Source organism: Sporothrix brasiliensis (genome assembly GCF_000820605.1).
Source record: "Sporothrix brasiliensis 5110 chromosome Unknown Cont12, whole genome shotgun sequence".
Taxonomy (NCBI): Eukaryota; Fungi; Ascomycota; class Sordariomycetes; order Ophiostomatales; family Ophiostomataceae; genus Sporothrix; species Sporothrix brasiliensis.
Genome location: NW_024467131.1, coordinates 482,924 through 495,888, shown reverse-complemented (window position 1 = coordinate 495,888; position 12,965 = coordinate 482,924). Strand labels below are relative to the sequence as shown.

The 12,965-nt window shown below is 55.6% G+C and overlaps 5 protein-coding genes across 5 annotated transcripts; 1 reads left to right on the top strand and 4 right to left on the bottom strand.

Moving 5' to 3' along the window:
• Positions 1-596: 596 nt before the first annotated feature.
• On the bottom strand, positions 597-1,427 carry SPBR_03993 (extracellular scp domain containing protein; the record flags this gene model as incomplete). Its single annotated transcript, XM_040762280.1, has 1 exon — positions 597-1,427. One exon carries the CDS (start codon positions 1,425-1,427, stop codon positions 597-599), a length of 831 nt encoding a protein of 276 aa, XP_040623316.1.
• Positions 1,428-2,530: 1,103 nt separating this feature from the next.
• On the bottom strand, positions 2,531-3,644 carry SPBR_03965 (uncharacterized protein; the record flags this gene model as incomplete). The annotated part of the gene is made up of 2 exons (XM_040762253.1): positions 2,531-3,496; positions 3,573-3,644. 2 exons carry the CDS (start codon positions 3,642-3,644, stop codon positions 2,531-2,533), a joined length of 1,038 nt encoding a protein of 345 aa, XP_040623315.1.
• Positions 3,645-4,675: 1,031 nt separating this feature from the next.
• Positions 4,676-6,460, bottom strand: SPBR_03933 (uncharacterized protein; the record flags this gene model as incomplete). The annotated part of the gene is made up of 1 exon (XM_040762221.1): positions 4,676-6,460. One exon carries the CDS (start codon positions 6,458-6,460, stop codon positions 4,676-4,678), a length of 1,785 nt encoding a protein of 594 aa, XP_040623314.1.
• Positions 6,461-8,667: 2,207 nt separating this feature from the next.
• Positions 8,668-9,660, top strand: SPBR_03980 (uncharacterized protein; the record flags this gene model as incomplete). The annotated part of the gene is made up of 1 exon (XM_040762268.1): positions 8,668-9,660. The coding sequence occupies one exon, from the start codon at positions 8,668-8,670 to the stop codon at positions 9,658-9,660; it is 993 nt and encodes a 330-aa protein (XP_040623313.1).
• Positions 9,661-9,849: 189 nt separating this feature from the next.
• SPBR_03996 (uncharacterized protein) lies at positions 9,850-10,650 on the bottom strand (the record flags this gene model as incomplete). Its single annotated transcript, XM_040762283.1, has 1 exon — positions 9,850-10,650. The coding sequence occupies one exon, from the start codon at positions 10,648-10,650 to the stop codon at positions 9,850-9,852; it is 801 nt and encodes a 266-aa protein (XP_040623312.1).
• Between the last annotated feature and the right edge of the window lie 2,315 nt (positions 10,651-12,965).

Genomic DNA, 12,965 nt, shown 5'->3' with positions numbered 1-12,965 from the left:
CTCAGGCCGCCGCGCATATGCACGCCCTCCAATACGTGTCCAAGCTCGTCCATACGTGTCCATTCTTGTCTGTTTCGGTCGCATCCCCCACAATTTAGGCATAACTTGGTCATCCCCGGACGATACGGATGACGAGCCGGAGAACGGTTTGGGTGGTGTGAGACGGAAGGTCCTGTGGGTGCCCGAGACCGGACCCGTGTGCGGGGGTCAGTGGCAAGACGTAAGTCCGCGTCGAGGGTACCAGCCAGGGTGCCAGAGGTGTGGGTTGTGAATGGCTGTCGCTCAACGTATTGTCCCGGCGGACTGTTCGCTGGTCGTCTGTGCACGCCGACTGTTGAAGAGCGGCTTATTCTCTGTTACGGGGCATTCCTCTATGCTCTGGAATTCATGCAGATGACATGGGCATTGATTTTGTGATTGTGGGTCTGGAGTCGGTGAGCAGGTGAGGAGGACAGAGTTCGGGAACTACGGAGGAAGAGGAGTACTTTCTGGGAGCGGTGAACAGTGAAAACAGTCATGTCGCCATTCTATCGTCTATGTGACTTGTTCTGTACTCCGTACAGTGCGTCGTATGTCGTCTCCTACCTGACCCTTCGTCATGCATCCGCTACGGTCAGCCGTACGTCGTTGGCAAAGGCTGCCGTGAGCATCACAAAAACGACGACGGCGGCCGCCACGCCGCCCATCGACGGCTTACCGGCAGCCACCGACGGCTCTCCATCCCCGTTGCCGTCACTGTCGTCAGCGCCCGGCCCGCTCGTCTGCCGGTCGACCTCTTGCGCAAACTGCCCAATCACATTGCCCCGTGGCCAGTACTCGCACACCAGGAACCACCCCGTGTTCTTCATGCCAGCTGCGGCGCCGCCGCACAGTTTGCGCGCGCACCCGACCGTCGTGCTCGCCTTCCACACCAGCTGCGTGAAATGCCCCGTGGCTTCACTGAAGCTCGGGTGGTTGAAGTCGTACAGCCGCCGCTCCAGCCCGAAGGCGTCAATGGCGCCGTGCACGGTCTGGAAGCCGACGGCAATGTTTTCGCCGTAGGGCCCGCCCGAGTGGGCAAACGTGCAGTCGGAGTCGCCGTCGAGGTAGCTGGCGGCGAACTGGGCAATGGTGGCGTTCCAGGTGGCGGCGGTGGCATTGTGTTCGCGCCGAAAGAAGTTGGTGCTGTTGAGAATGGCCGACTGGAAGAGCTTGTCGGACGTGTACTCGGGTGCGTTGCTCGGCAAGCTGGGCATGGCGGTGACGGTCGTGGCCGCATCTGGGGCGGCATTGCGGGCAGCGATCTGGTCCGGCGGCAGCGGATCTGGTGTGGCGCGTATTGTACCATTGGCTGTTTGTGTTGGGTGTATTGAGGCGGCAGTCGGCTGCGTGAGTGCGACGGCCAACAGTGTGACTGCGATGTGCCGCGTGTGTCGTATAGGTATCATTTTTTATTGTCGTAAGTGCGTTGATGATGTGGGAGCAAAGGTCGGTCGATATAGTGAGAGAAATACGACGATGTGGGAGAATAAAGATGAAGGCACTCTGTGGATTATATTGAAGGCATGTCAAATCACAATTCAAAGATCGCCCTTGGACAGTCCAAAGGACGAACAAAATAGAACAATAAGGGCGGATGTCGTCTTTGTCGTGGATACAAACAACAATCGACCGCATCATCAAAGACGAACAAGGTCCTTGTTTGCGCAGTCTTTGTCTGCCATGCTCTTTTCTTCTTCTGTTTTTTTTTTTTTTTTGTCTTCCAACATCCTGGGAGCCTGGTTTCTTGACGTCGTTCACATACCTTTTACAAAAAACAGGCTTTGTGTTGCAGTTGGCCCCGTGGTTGCGTCTTGATTGGCGTTAAGCGTCCGGCGCGTAACCATTGGTGGGCAAATGCTGACAATGACGTCGGTCGCTGGGCGCGGCGGCCCCGGCCGGGGCCCTGGCCATGAAACAACGTGGCCCAGCCAGGAAAGGAAGGGAGTGGCGACAATAGAAGAGAAGAACAGGAAGAACAGGAAGAAATCAGGTTGCAGTGATTTAATTCTTTTTTTAACGAAACTTCACACATGAGCAAACACGTGAGGCCAGTGAACGGCGATGATTATCGGTCGACACCACTCCGAGACGGCGTCAATAGCACGGCAAATCAAACACTACGGTTAGACATAAGCGCATCCGAGATGGAACGCCGATTGACACTCAGAAGACTTACATGGCTCATGGTAATAATCTCTTGGGTCCTAGAAAAGGACGGGTTCCAGTGTGGCGGTCTAGATCTCCGAGTGACAGTGAATTATAGTACTGTCCAATATTATCACTCATGATGCTGGCTCTGTCGCCTGTCTGATCTACCGGGGAGTAGATGAGAGGCGGAGACGCGGGATGCCGGAACCCACTTGTACTCGCCAGCCTATATATTTCTTCAGCTCCCCCTTATTATTTTCTTCAAACGCTGTGCTTTGATAGTCCATCCTACTACCGAATTCAAAACTATACCGTATCCCTAACGTATCTTCAGAACCGCACACGAACCGTAGATGTCCCGTCAAATTTCCTGCCTGGCACCGTCAACCCGCACCTTCAAACCGCTGGCATCCTCGATGAAAGCCAAGTCGTCGCCGCTGAACGTCGCGACGACTTCCTCCTTCAGCGCCTCCAGCACATCCGCCGCCGTGGCAAATTCGCCGAACCAGCATTTGCGAATCGTGTCCGCAAAGAGAAGCTGGCCCGTCACGGGGCTCACGCCGACGGTGTCGCCGTCCTTGGCGTACTTTGCCTCGTATTCGGTCGTCTGCCCCGAGAGGTCGGGAAACTCGTGCCGCTCGAAGCGGGCCGCCACCTCGTCGTCGGGCATGGCGTCGTACGGCCGGTAGCCTGTGACGATGTGGTAGATGCTGGACCCTACCGCGAAGCAGTCGGTCGTCACGCTGTAGACGTCCCACGACTCGCGCGGCATAAAGTAGCGCGTGCTCTCGAGACCGAGCGCGGGCTGGTCGCCCAAGGACGAGCTGCCCAGGTCAAAGATGCGGACACCGAGGTTAGCATCGACGCCCATGTTCTCGGGTTTGATGTCGGCGTGGATGACTTTATAGGCGTGTAGTAGGACAATACCGTCGGCGGCCTCGAGGCACCACCGGGCGCGTTGGCGCAAGGTAAGGGAATCGTGACGGCGACGTATACGGGCCTCGAAATCGGGATACGTTTCACCTTTTAACTTAAACTTATCATCGCCACCAAATTTCTTATAGCCGCGTAGATACTCCTCAAGTGTTCCGTTAGGCATATATTCGAGCGTCATCCACACGTCCATGGCCCCGTCGTCAAACGAGTCACAAAAGCGTACTAGACGCGGGTGGTTTTGCGGCAGCTTCTTGTAGATTGCAATTTCATTGCGTAGTTGTTTGCACCGCATCGCGGGCGAATGTCGCCACTGTGCATTCGATTTTTTCACCATCGTGCCGCACGGCGTCAGGTGGACGATGCCGGAGATGCCGCAACCGATCATCGTCTCCTGAGGTCATCAACACAAAACAATTAACCAGCTGGGTCATAAACCAGCCCGTGTTTGTTTGCGATAAACAACTCACAAGCTGTCGGGCTTTTTCTGCCGGATCAAAGGTCTCACAAGTTTGTATCGTCATAGTCTCGTCGTGTGCCATGTTGGCGGCTTGTGTTGTATTGGTAAGAAAGATGTGTGCCTGGAAGTCAGTTCCGCTCCAAAGGAGTTGGGATGTTACTACGAATTCCGTCGGAAATGTCACCTGCTCTATTCAGTCAAGCTGATGCTGCCTTGCGTTGCAAGCTGAAGAAGGTAGCGAATTTTCTTGCGTGTTTATTCTCCAGAATGATGGTCTTCCATCGCCGTACTCAGTTGCCGTGCCAGGCCAATCCCTTGGACAGGACTGCGCAGTGCCCCCCAACCCCCGCCATGTTCTCGAGGCCTGACAACCACTCGTTTTGCAGGTTGTGCTGCTGCCTATTGCTTCGTGCATGTGGAAAACGGCCTGGAAAAGTGCACTTTGCGTTTCTGTTTGTTAGTGCACGGCCGGCTTCATAATACGACCCGGGTTAAAATAACGTCGAGCTCTTAACATCCTTTCTCGCCCACATCTTGTTAAAATATCTTGTAGTTGGGGTCTACGAAAGAGGGTGTGTGGGCGATACGTTGCTCTTTTTCACGAACGGGTAGGTCTAGGGGTCGCCTCGCGAAAAGCAATACATTTGTTTGTTCGTGCCCTCAACTGCCCTCTCCTCAAGGCACTCACTTTCAAGGTATGTGAATACCTTTACCTGTTGTACCACGCGGATAACGCGCGCCAGAGTCACACAGGCCCAGGAACAAACATCAGCCTGTCAAAGCAACCCGCGCGAAGCTATTTCTGCTCCCATTGGCGGTGCGAACCGTGGTCGTCGATCGTTGGTCAGCCGTTTATGCTTCCCTACTTCCGTAGATTTCGTCAGCTTCTATGTCACCGAACAAGTCAACAACGGCCGCAATCAAGTCGATTTTCAAGTAGATTTAATTGCACAATGGACGTCATTGCAGCGTATCATCCACCGACTCCATGCAATGAACCGTAAATGGTCCAACTGCATACGGCGGCGACCACTGAATACAGAATACTGGAAAGTGGATATCATTCATTGATCTCGACTAGGACTATAAGGCAAGCTGTCGAACCGCACAAAATCATACCGCCTTGGCCGTCGGGTACTTGTCGACCTCGTTCATCATCACCACCGCCCGCTCGTTGTTCTTCTTCGCCCGGTCCGTGCTGACCGTGCACAGCGCCGCGCCCGTCGCCAGCACGCCAAACGCAATCGCCACCAAGTACACCAGGCTGAAACCCTTGACGTACGACTGCTTCGTGGCGTTGACGGCCAGCGCCGCCAGCTCCGGCGTGACGCCCGCGACCTTTTCGTAGGCCGCCAGCGTGTTCGTCGCGGCCGCCTTGACCAGGCTGCTCAGCAGGGCGTCTGAGAAGGGCACGCCGGACTGCTGGATGGCCTCGGTCATGAAGCCGGGGAGCGTCTGCAGCTGGCGGTTGGAGTAGATGGCCGTGTAGATGGCGGTGGCGACGGCACCGCCAAAGAGGCGGAAGGTGCCGGCCAGGCCGACCGCGACGCCCAGGTCCCGCTGGTCCGCGAGACCAAAGGACAGCATCGTAAACGAGAGCAGCTGCGGCGGCGTGATGGTGGCGGCCGTGATGACGACGGTGACAATGGCCTGTGTCTCGTCGTCCGAGCCCACCGAGGCCATCGAGCCGATGAGGGCCGTCTGCACCACGGTAAAGGCGACGAGCTGCCACTTCTCGTGGTGCAGGCGCGAGCAGACAAACACCGTCACGAGACCGGCCACCCAGGTGCCGCACGAGAAGATGATGGCCCAGACACCCTTCATGACCACCGGCGTGTCGGCACTAATAAAAAAGGCCTGCGACTGGCGCGGCCACAGCACGTTCATGCTGTAGTAGAGCATGCCGCCCACAAAGCACACGACAATGACCATGTCGAACTCGCGCACCTGCTTGAACAGCTTGGGCGGGAACAGCGGGTACTTGAGGTCGGCGTAGGCGCACCAGAAGCCGACGGCCACGAAGCAGCAGAAACCCACGACAATGGGCGCAATGCAGCCCGCCGAGTTCCAGGGGTAGGTGCGGCCGCCAAAGTTGATGCCCAGCAGAAACAGCACGCCGCCGGCCAAGAACAGGAGCAGGCCAACGTAGTCGAGCTCCGCCAACAGCTGCCAGCGCGTCTTGCCGTCCTCGCGGTGCTTCGTCTTGTAGTCGGGCGGCCGGTAGAAGAGCACCAGCATCACAAAGGCAAACGTGTGAAAGGCAAACAGGTACCAGTAGGCGCCGCGCCAGCCGACGCTGGGGTGGTAGCCGGCAATGGCGTAGGCCACGACGGGGCTCGAAAAGGCCAAGGCCAGCGACACGTCGAGGCCGCCGACGGCCATGACTCGATAGCGGTTGGGCACAATCTCCTGCGCGCAGGCGTAGCACAGCTCCTGGAAGCCGCTGCCGACACCAAAGAGCGCGCCCGAGACGATCATCATGGGAATGCTCTTGCCATTGGCACCCACAAGCGTGCCAGCAATCGAGATGAGCGCACCAGTAATCATAAAGTAGCGACGGCCAAAGATGTCGGTGAGACGGCCACCAATGGAGACGAACACGGAGGCACCGAGCGGCCAGCAGAGCGTGATCCAGGTATAGTTGTTGTCGGGGCCAAGGTCAGCGTTGATGGCCGTCAGCATGGCGCCCGGCACGAGCAGGGTCATAATGTAGGCGTTGATCTGGCAGCACAGCGCAAAGTAGGCCAGGATGATTTCCTTGGTCAGCTTGCCGTCGCTGGCGTCCAACGCCAGTGGCGCGGCATCAATGTTTTCATAGCGCTGCTCGTGGACGTCCATGTCGGCCTCGTCCTTGGTGGCCGGCGAGACCTCGTACTGGTCGGCCGGAGAAATGGCCATGGTGAGTGTGAGGTTTGTCGAGTGATGAGGGTTGGGGCAGTCGACAGGACGGTAGTGGGAGAGGAGGAAGGGCAGGTTGGGGAAAGATTAACAATTTTTATTAAAAAAATCAAAAATGGAACATAAAAGATCAGCGTACACGTCTAGGTGACGGGCGTTTTGTTCTTTATATCCGTCGTTCCCTCGCGACCTGTTTTCCATTCTCGCCCTTCGTTTGTCCGTGGATCATGTCGTCCGCGTTGATGGGGCCTGCAGTCGCTGCCAAGGAATCACCTCTGGCTGGGTCGTCACGGATGCCCCATGGGGGCGGAACCCGTCGCTGCCCACATTACCTGCTCTGTAACTCTGGGGGATGAGAATAGCGTTTCCTGGAGAACGGTGGAGGTAGCAAGGTGTCGGGAGGGAATATCAATCGTGTGCCACGCCCATGTGCCATCCTCGTTTTAGTCCTTTCTTTACTCAATCGCGTGCGCCAGGGCCATAGCGCGCTCCGAGTCCGGTGGATTGGTGCTTGTTAGTGCGGCCTCCGCTAGTCCACGTCGTGTCAGTTTCTTGTGGTATCGTTATATTGTCCTTGCCTTTGCTTTTCCATGTCATTTGTTTCTTGCAAACGAAGGTCATCAGGTGTCGACTTGAACGCCAAGACGCCAGGCTGGTTCGTAGTCCAGGATTTTGCTGGGAGACAGGTCGTGCGTGGAAGGGAAATTGCATCGCCCAGCAAGGTCAACGAGATTCAACGCGGTGATCGGCCTCACAACGGATGCCGCTTCGCCCAAAATGAGCGCTGCTGATTCGCTCTGCGGACGCACTCCGCATAAGCTTTTCCCGGTTGGTGGCACTGTTGGTGCTGTCTGTTGGTGACAAGAAGACAAAGTGGGGAAGGGGACGGTGAGCCACGAGCCATTGACGAGCCAGGCCGTAATACTCTGCCTCGTCTGCCGCTAGTGTCTGGGTGCCTGCGGAGGCCAATGATTCAGGAGTGGAGAGCGAAGACAAAGAAACGGATCGAGGAGCAGTAAACACAAAGTTCGAAGAGAAGCTGTGAGGAGAAGGAAAGGCAAGAGACGGCATCCTCCGACAGAGCAAAGCAACTGGGCATATGCGGAGCATCAGTCGTTGCACTCGGGAGATAAACGTGGTCACAGGTGGATGTTGAGGCCGCCACAGAGAGTACGGAGAGGAATAAGAAGCCGTGAATACGGAGTGCAATCTGAGGGATGCAAATTGACTCTTGAGAAAAGGGGCGCGATGGACAGGACGACACAAAAGGAAAGAGCGAGCACACACGTCGTGAGGAAAGAACCACGGACGGAAAGCAAACACGGAAAGTCCGGCAGCTCCGATACCAGGCAATCCCCAGAAGCGTGCTGGAGACTGTACATACAGCGTCCCCAAGTCTCCAAGAACTCCACTTCCCCAAAGCCTCTACTGGACGACATCCTGTGTAGTTTGATTGGTTATTTGGCATCCAAGCATAACATTCTCCGAGAGGTGGAGAGATACTCCGGCAGAGAGCGGAGGACATCGAGCAAAGGCAATAGCGAGAGACAAGCTAAGAAGGACAGAAAAATGTAGCTGCAGGCGCTGCCAAAAGGTTCAATGGACCACAACATCCAGGACAAGAGAGGTCCATGTTGTAGGAAACGCCTGTCAAGGTGCCGCTGTCTCGCGATCTCGCAATATCGCAGTCTCGGCGCACCCCGCGCACCTTCCTGCACTTGTCTTTGCCTTTGTGCTGGACGCTCTTGCCTCGTTCAATTTGTACCATGCAGCGTCCACCTCCACACAGTTGCCTTATGTAATGCCTTATTTAATGCCTTGATTTAATGCCTGTGTTATGGGCTCACCGGCCATCTCTCTTTTCGACACAAGATTTCCGTCTCCGCATCTACACTTCCCGATGTTCTTCATCCTGCATCCAGCGCTCTCGAAACGACCTTCCCCGCCATACGGCTGCGGATAATCTTTGCCGATGTCACCCGCATCACGTCTAAAAGGGCACGGTGCTGTCGTCGGTTTATCGCATCGTGCAAAAGAAAGCGCCGTAGATGTTGTAACTGAAGTCGAAAATCAATAGACCGTGCCCGAGAAATCGAAAAAGGAAAGCCAAGCAGGCATCTATGATACACGCCCGTCCTACCCACATATCCGCCACCACCATCCACTTCATCGACACTCCTCCAACAGTCCCAACGCCAACACCCACCATGCGTGTCGTCGTCTTTGGCGCGTCGGGCGTGCAGGGCCAGGCCCAGGTCGTCGAGCTCGTCCGCGCGGGCCACCACCCGGTCGCCGTCAGCCGCAGCCCCAAGCCGATCGAGGTCGACGGCACGCCCGTGGAGACGGCGGCGGCCGATTTTGCCGACCGGGCCGGCGTCGCGCAGGCGCTCGCGGGCGCCGAGATTGTGTTTTTGAACCTGCCGTCGACGTCGTTCCAAAAGGCCGAGACCATCCTGGCAGGGGCGCACGTGATTGCCGAGGCGATCAAGGCGACGCCGAGCGTCCAGCTGACCGTGTTCAACACGAGCATGCCGGTGCCGGACGAGAGCCAGGACATCCGGGCACAGGACGACCGGCGCACGATCCGGGCCGACCTGCGGGCCCAGGGCCTCGCCGTGATCAGCATCCAGCCCGTGTGCTACCTGGAAAACCTGCTGGAGGGCTGGGCGCTGCCGCCGATCCGCGACGCGCACACGCTCATGTACTGCCACAAGCCGTCGCTGCGGGCGTCGTGGAGCAGCCACATGGACGTGGCCAAGGTGATGGTGTCGGCCATGCAGCGGCCGCACCTGGCCGGGCGCAACATCCCCATTGGCGGGCCGGAGACGGTGCGGCTGGCGCAGCTGGCCGAGAAGCTGTCGCGCGGCTGGGGCGTCGAGCTCCGGTGCGTCAACCAGACCGTCGCCGACTTCTGCGGCGCCATGGGCGCGGCGATGCGCAAGCGGGCGACGATTGACGTCGACCGGATCGTCTCGCAAATGTTCAAGGCGTACACGTGGTACAACGAGAGCCCGACAGACCCGTTCGTGGTCGACATGGATGCCGTTCTCAAGGAGCTGCCCATTGACCAGCCGCTGCTGACCATTGAGGAGTGGGCGCGCATCAAGCCGATCCCAGCCAAACCGGCGGCGACAACGACAGATGGAAAGCGAGAGAGGCCACAACAGTCTGTACATAGTGGTAACCAGACAGCTGTATAAACAAAAGCAAGGACATCAATCTCAAAAGTACAAGGTCCGTCCCTCGTAACCTCTTTGACGACCGTATATAACGTAAATGTAATTCTTGCTTTCCGACGCCTCTCTCCTATGCTTTTATTACGGGACAACCAGGTAGTGTATATTCTGCCTCCTGTTCACGCCAACGGTCCATAAAATCGGCCAAGAAACTCAACTTGGGCCACTTTCGACGACCCGTCCCCCTCTCCCAGACGTATCCTGCAACTTGTCCCGCAGCTCCTGAAGCTCGTCTTCCAGCTCATCGGCGCTGGCTGCCCGTGAGGCATTGTCAAAATCAATTAGGGTCGCTTTCCCGTCATGAATAAGAAAGTTGTGCTTGTTAATGTCCCCGTGCTTGATCCCCAGCTCGTGCAGGTTGGACAAAGCGAGAGAGCACAGACGAAAGTCGTCCACCGTGGCGTGAAGGCAGTCGGGGATGCGGGCCATGATGAACCCAATGACTCTCCCCTCCTCCGTCAAGTGGCCGAGAAAACGAGGACCGACTTGGTGGCCCTCTATCCATTCGTATGCCTCCGTCTCCGCCTCGAGCTGGGGCACCTCCCAGGAAAACCGCGCAAATTTCGCGATAACCACCGAACTGAAGCGAGGGCAGGTGGCTTCGTAGACGTTGGAGCGGAGTTTTCGTTGCATGCGAAGCTCCAGGTAGTCGACCCGAGTGGGATGCCAGGTCTTTGTGATTCCTGGGAGATGTGCTCTGGAGACGGTAGCAAAGTAAGGGTCTCCGGTTGTGGGGTGGCGGGAGATGCAGCCCTTGTTCCAATCGCCGGGTGGAATCGGTGGCAGCAGAGAGATCAGAGCAGGCCCGAAGCACATCTCGTCACTGTCATACAGGCCAGCGTCGATGCTGATATATTTCACGAATTTGTTGTCGACAAGAACACGGAACTCGCTTTCGTCTTCCGGATCAACGCTTGCTTGAAGCAACTGAATGTTAGGGGAATGGTCCCCCATGGCGGAAAATTGCTTGAACTGGACTAGCCGTAACCCTTAACAGCTTTGCAGATACAGAGAGGTAGGGAGAAAAGTGGAAAAGAGGTAGAAAGAAAAGGTAGGAAACAAAGATTTCTGAGAGGTTTTAAAGCAGAACCCCGTTGATAAGGCTTATGGTAGCTTTACAATGCCTCTAACGGCTTAACCCGCTATAAAATACTGTTTACGGCGTTGTAACCCAGCCACGCTACGGGGCTTGAAGGAGGGGCCGTGAAAAAGCGGGTATTTGTGGACCATTTTACGGAGATGTCAACCTGCAACCACTGGCAATGCAGCGCTAGCAAATTGACGAATAAAAACCTTAAATCCAGGCAAAAGAGGAAATTTATGGGTCTTAGTACCTCCTTTTCCCTCTGAGCGTATGCTAGGAATCACAGTTCAGTACCAACTGTGACAGCGGCTCGCTTAACGCCCAACCCCACAAGCCCTCAGAGATTCCACAACAGCGAATCGAGTTACTACTGTTCCATCATGATGAGACTCCAAGAAGCGCTTGGTGCTCAATATAATTCGTACTATGGAAAGGGACAGGAGTGTAGCAGGCGGAGCGAGCGCTTCCTGGCGAAGCCAGATTGGTCAAGGAGATGCGTATTCTGAGTATATATAACTGTATGTTTCGCTCAAGGGCCTCGTGGCATATCGAAGTTCTTTTTTCCCGTCCTAAACCAAAGTCTTCCTGATCCATAGTTTGCTATCCAATCTTCCGCCCCCCCGAAGAACACCGTGCGTTCAGACCCAACCCCATTGTATCCTGCTCAAACTGACCGAGGCCCAGAATTTCCAGTTCCAACCATACATCCAGTACGGATTCTCAACCTCGACACTTGTGAGTCTATGAGAAAGTTTTACAGCATCGACGTAGATTGACTAACGAAATCTTAAGGCAACATGTGTGAACAAGATTATCGCCTTTACACATGCGGCTGCAAGAAACAAGAAGAATTTCGCCAGTGCCAGGAGAGACTGGGCACGAATGTTAAGTGCACCCCAGTCACTCAAGTTCGACTTGGAGACTCGTTGCATATGTGTTCAAAGCATATGGTAAAGCAAGGGAAGGACGAAATGCGTCGCTAAACAACATCAGATAGCAGTGCGACATAGCTGAAGGAGGGGGGGGAAGGGACGGGTGGAAGGGAAGAGCGCCATGGTCTTTGGTAAATAGTGTTGACAGTTATTTTAATGTTGACCAGCATCGCATAACCTCGCGCACTGGGTGTTTCTTCCAGTCCCTTTCAAGACAAGTCTAAATGATGCTTTCTGTTTCGGATATTTCCGCATTGTCTTAGGTGGTCTTCGAACGAGGCTGCTATGAATTTCCGTCTGTAATGAAGAGGCGGGCGGCTGAACTTCTCGCACCCAACGCAATGAAAGCCCCATTCCACCTCCTGCGACGCTCTGCTCAACCACGGCACACGAGCGATTGCGACAAATCGAAGTGGATTCCCTGACCGTCCATCGAAAGGATCTGCTGTTCGCGGTTGTCGCGTGCGGCGTGTGATGGATCCCGACCGCCGCGCTGCTGCCACCTTTGCATTGTAGGCTTGAAGCTCTTGGGCCTCCATGTCCGACACGTATTTGTGCATGGCGCTCAACGACCCGTGCAATGCAACGCCGGCACGAAGAGCAGATTCATAATCGACCAAGACAGACGAGGCAACCTTCTTCATGTTTGGTGAGTATGTGCCACCTATGACTCTCATGCGAGGCAATGTTTCGATGGTCTGGCGGTCCAGCCCAAACTTTCGGCTGGCATGTCTGGGCAGCAGTGGGAGATATAGCCTATCATGCGACAAACAGAGGAAACAGACCCGTTTGCAGGTGAGAAGAAAAAGGTAACCGCCAAAGTCGCCACACTGTTCACATCCAGGCGTGCATAGTTTCTCGTGTAGAGTTCTGCAAGTAATCCACCGTCCAGTATCGATGCTTAGAATCCCGCGCAGTGCATTCCGTGCATGAGTGATGATCGCTTTATATTGAGGGAGGCAGTCAACTAGCTCTGTCGCTCGCCTGTTGACACGTCGGAAATCGGTGAGAGTGCGCACGTCAAGTTGGTAGAGAATCTCCTGAAGTAGCTCGAGAGGAAGAGCGCCAAGGGCACCAACATTCGTTGTAGGTGTTGGGCAGAAACGGTTGCTTTCGGGTTGAGCTTGGAAGGTGGGCAAGTTGTCGTCTAGGGTGTGGTCATTGAGACGCAGATGAGGGTAAGTAAGACCGTGAAGGCGGTGAAGGACCAGTGATTGTTCTCTCATCTTGATTGAACCGCAGTGTGTAAGAAT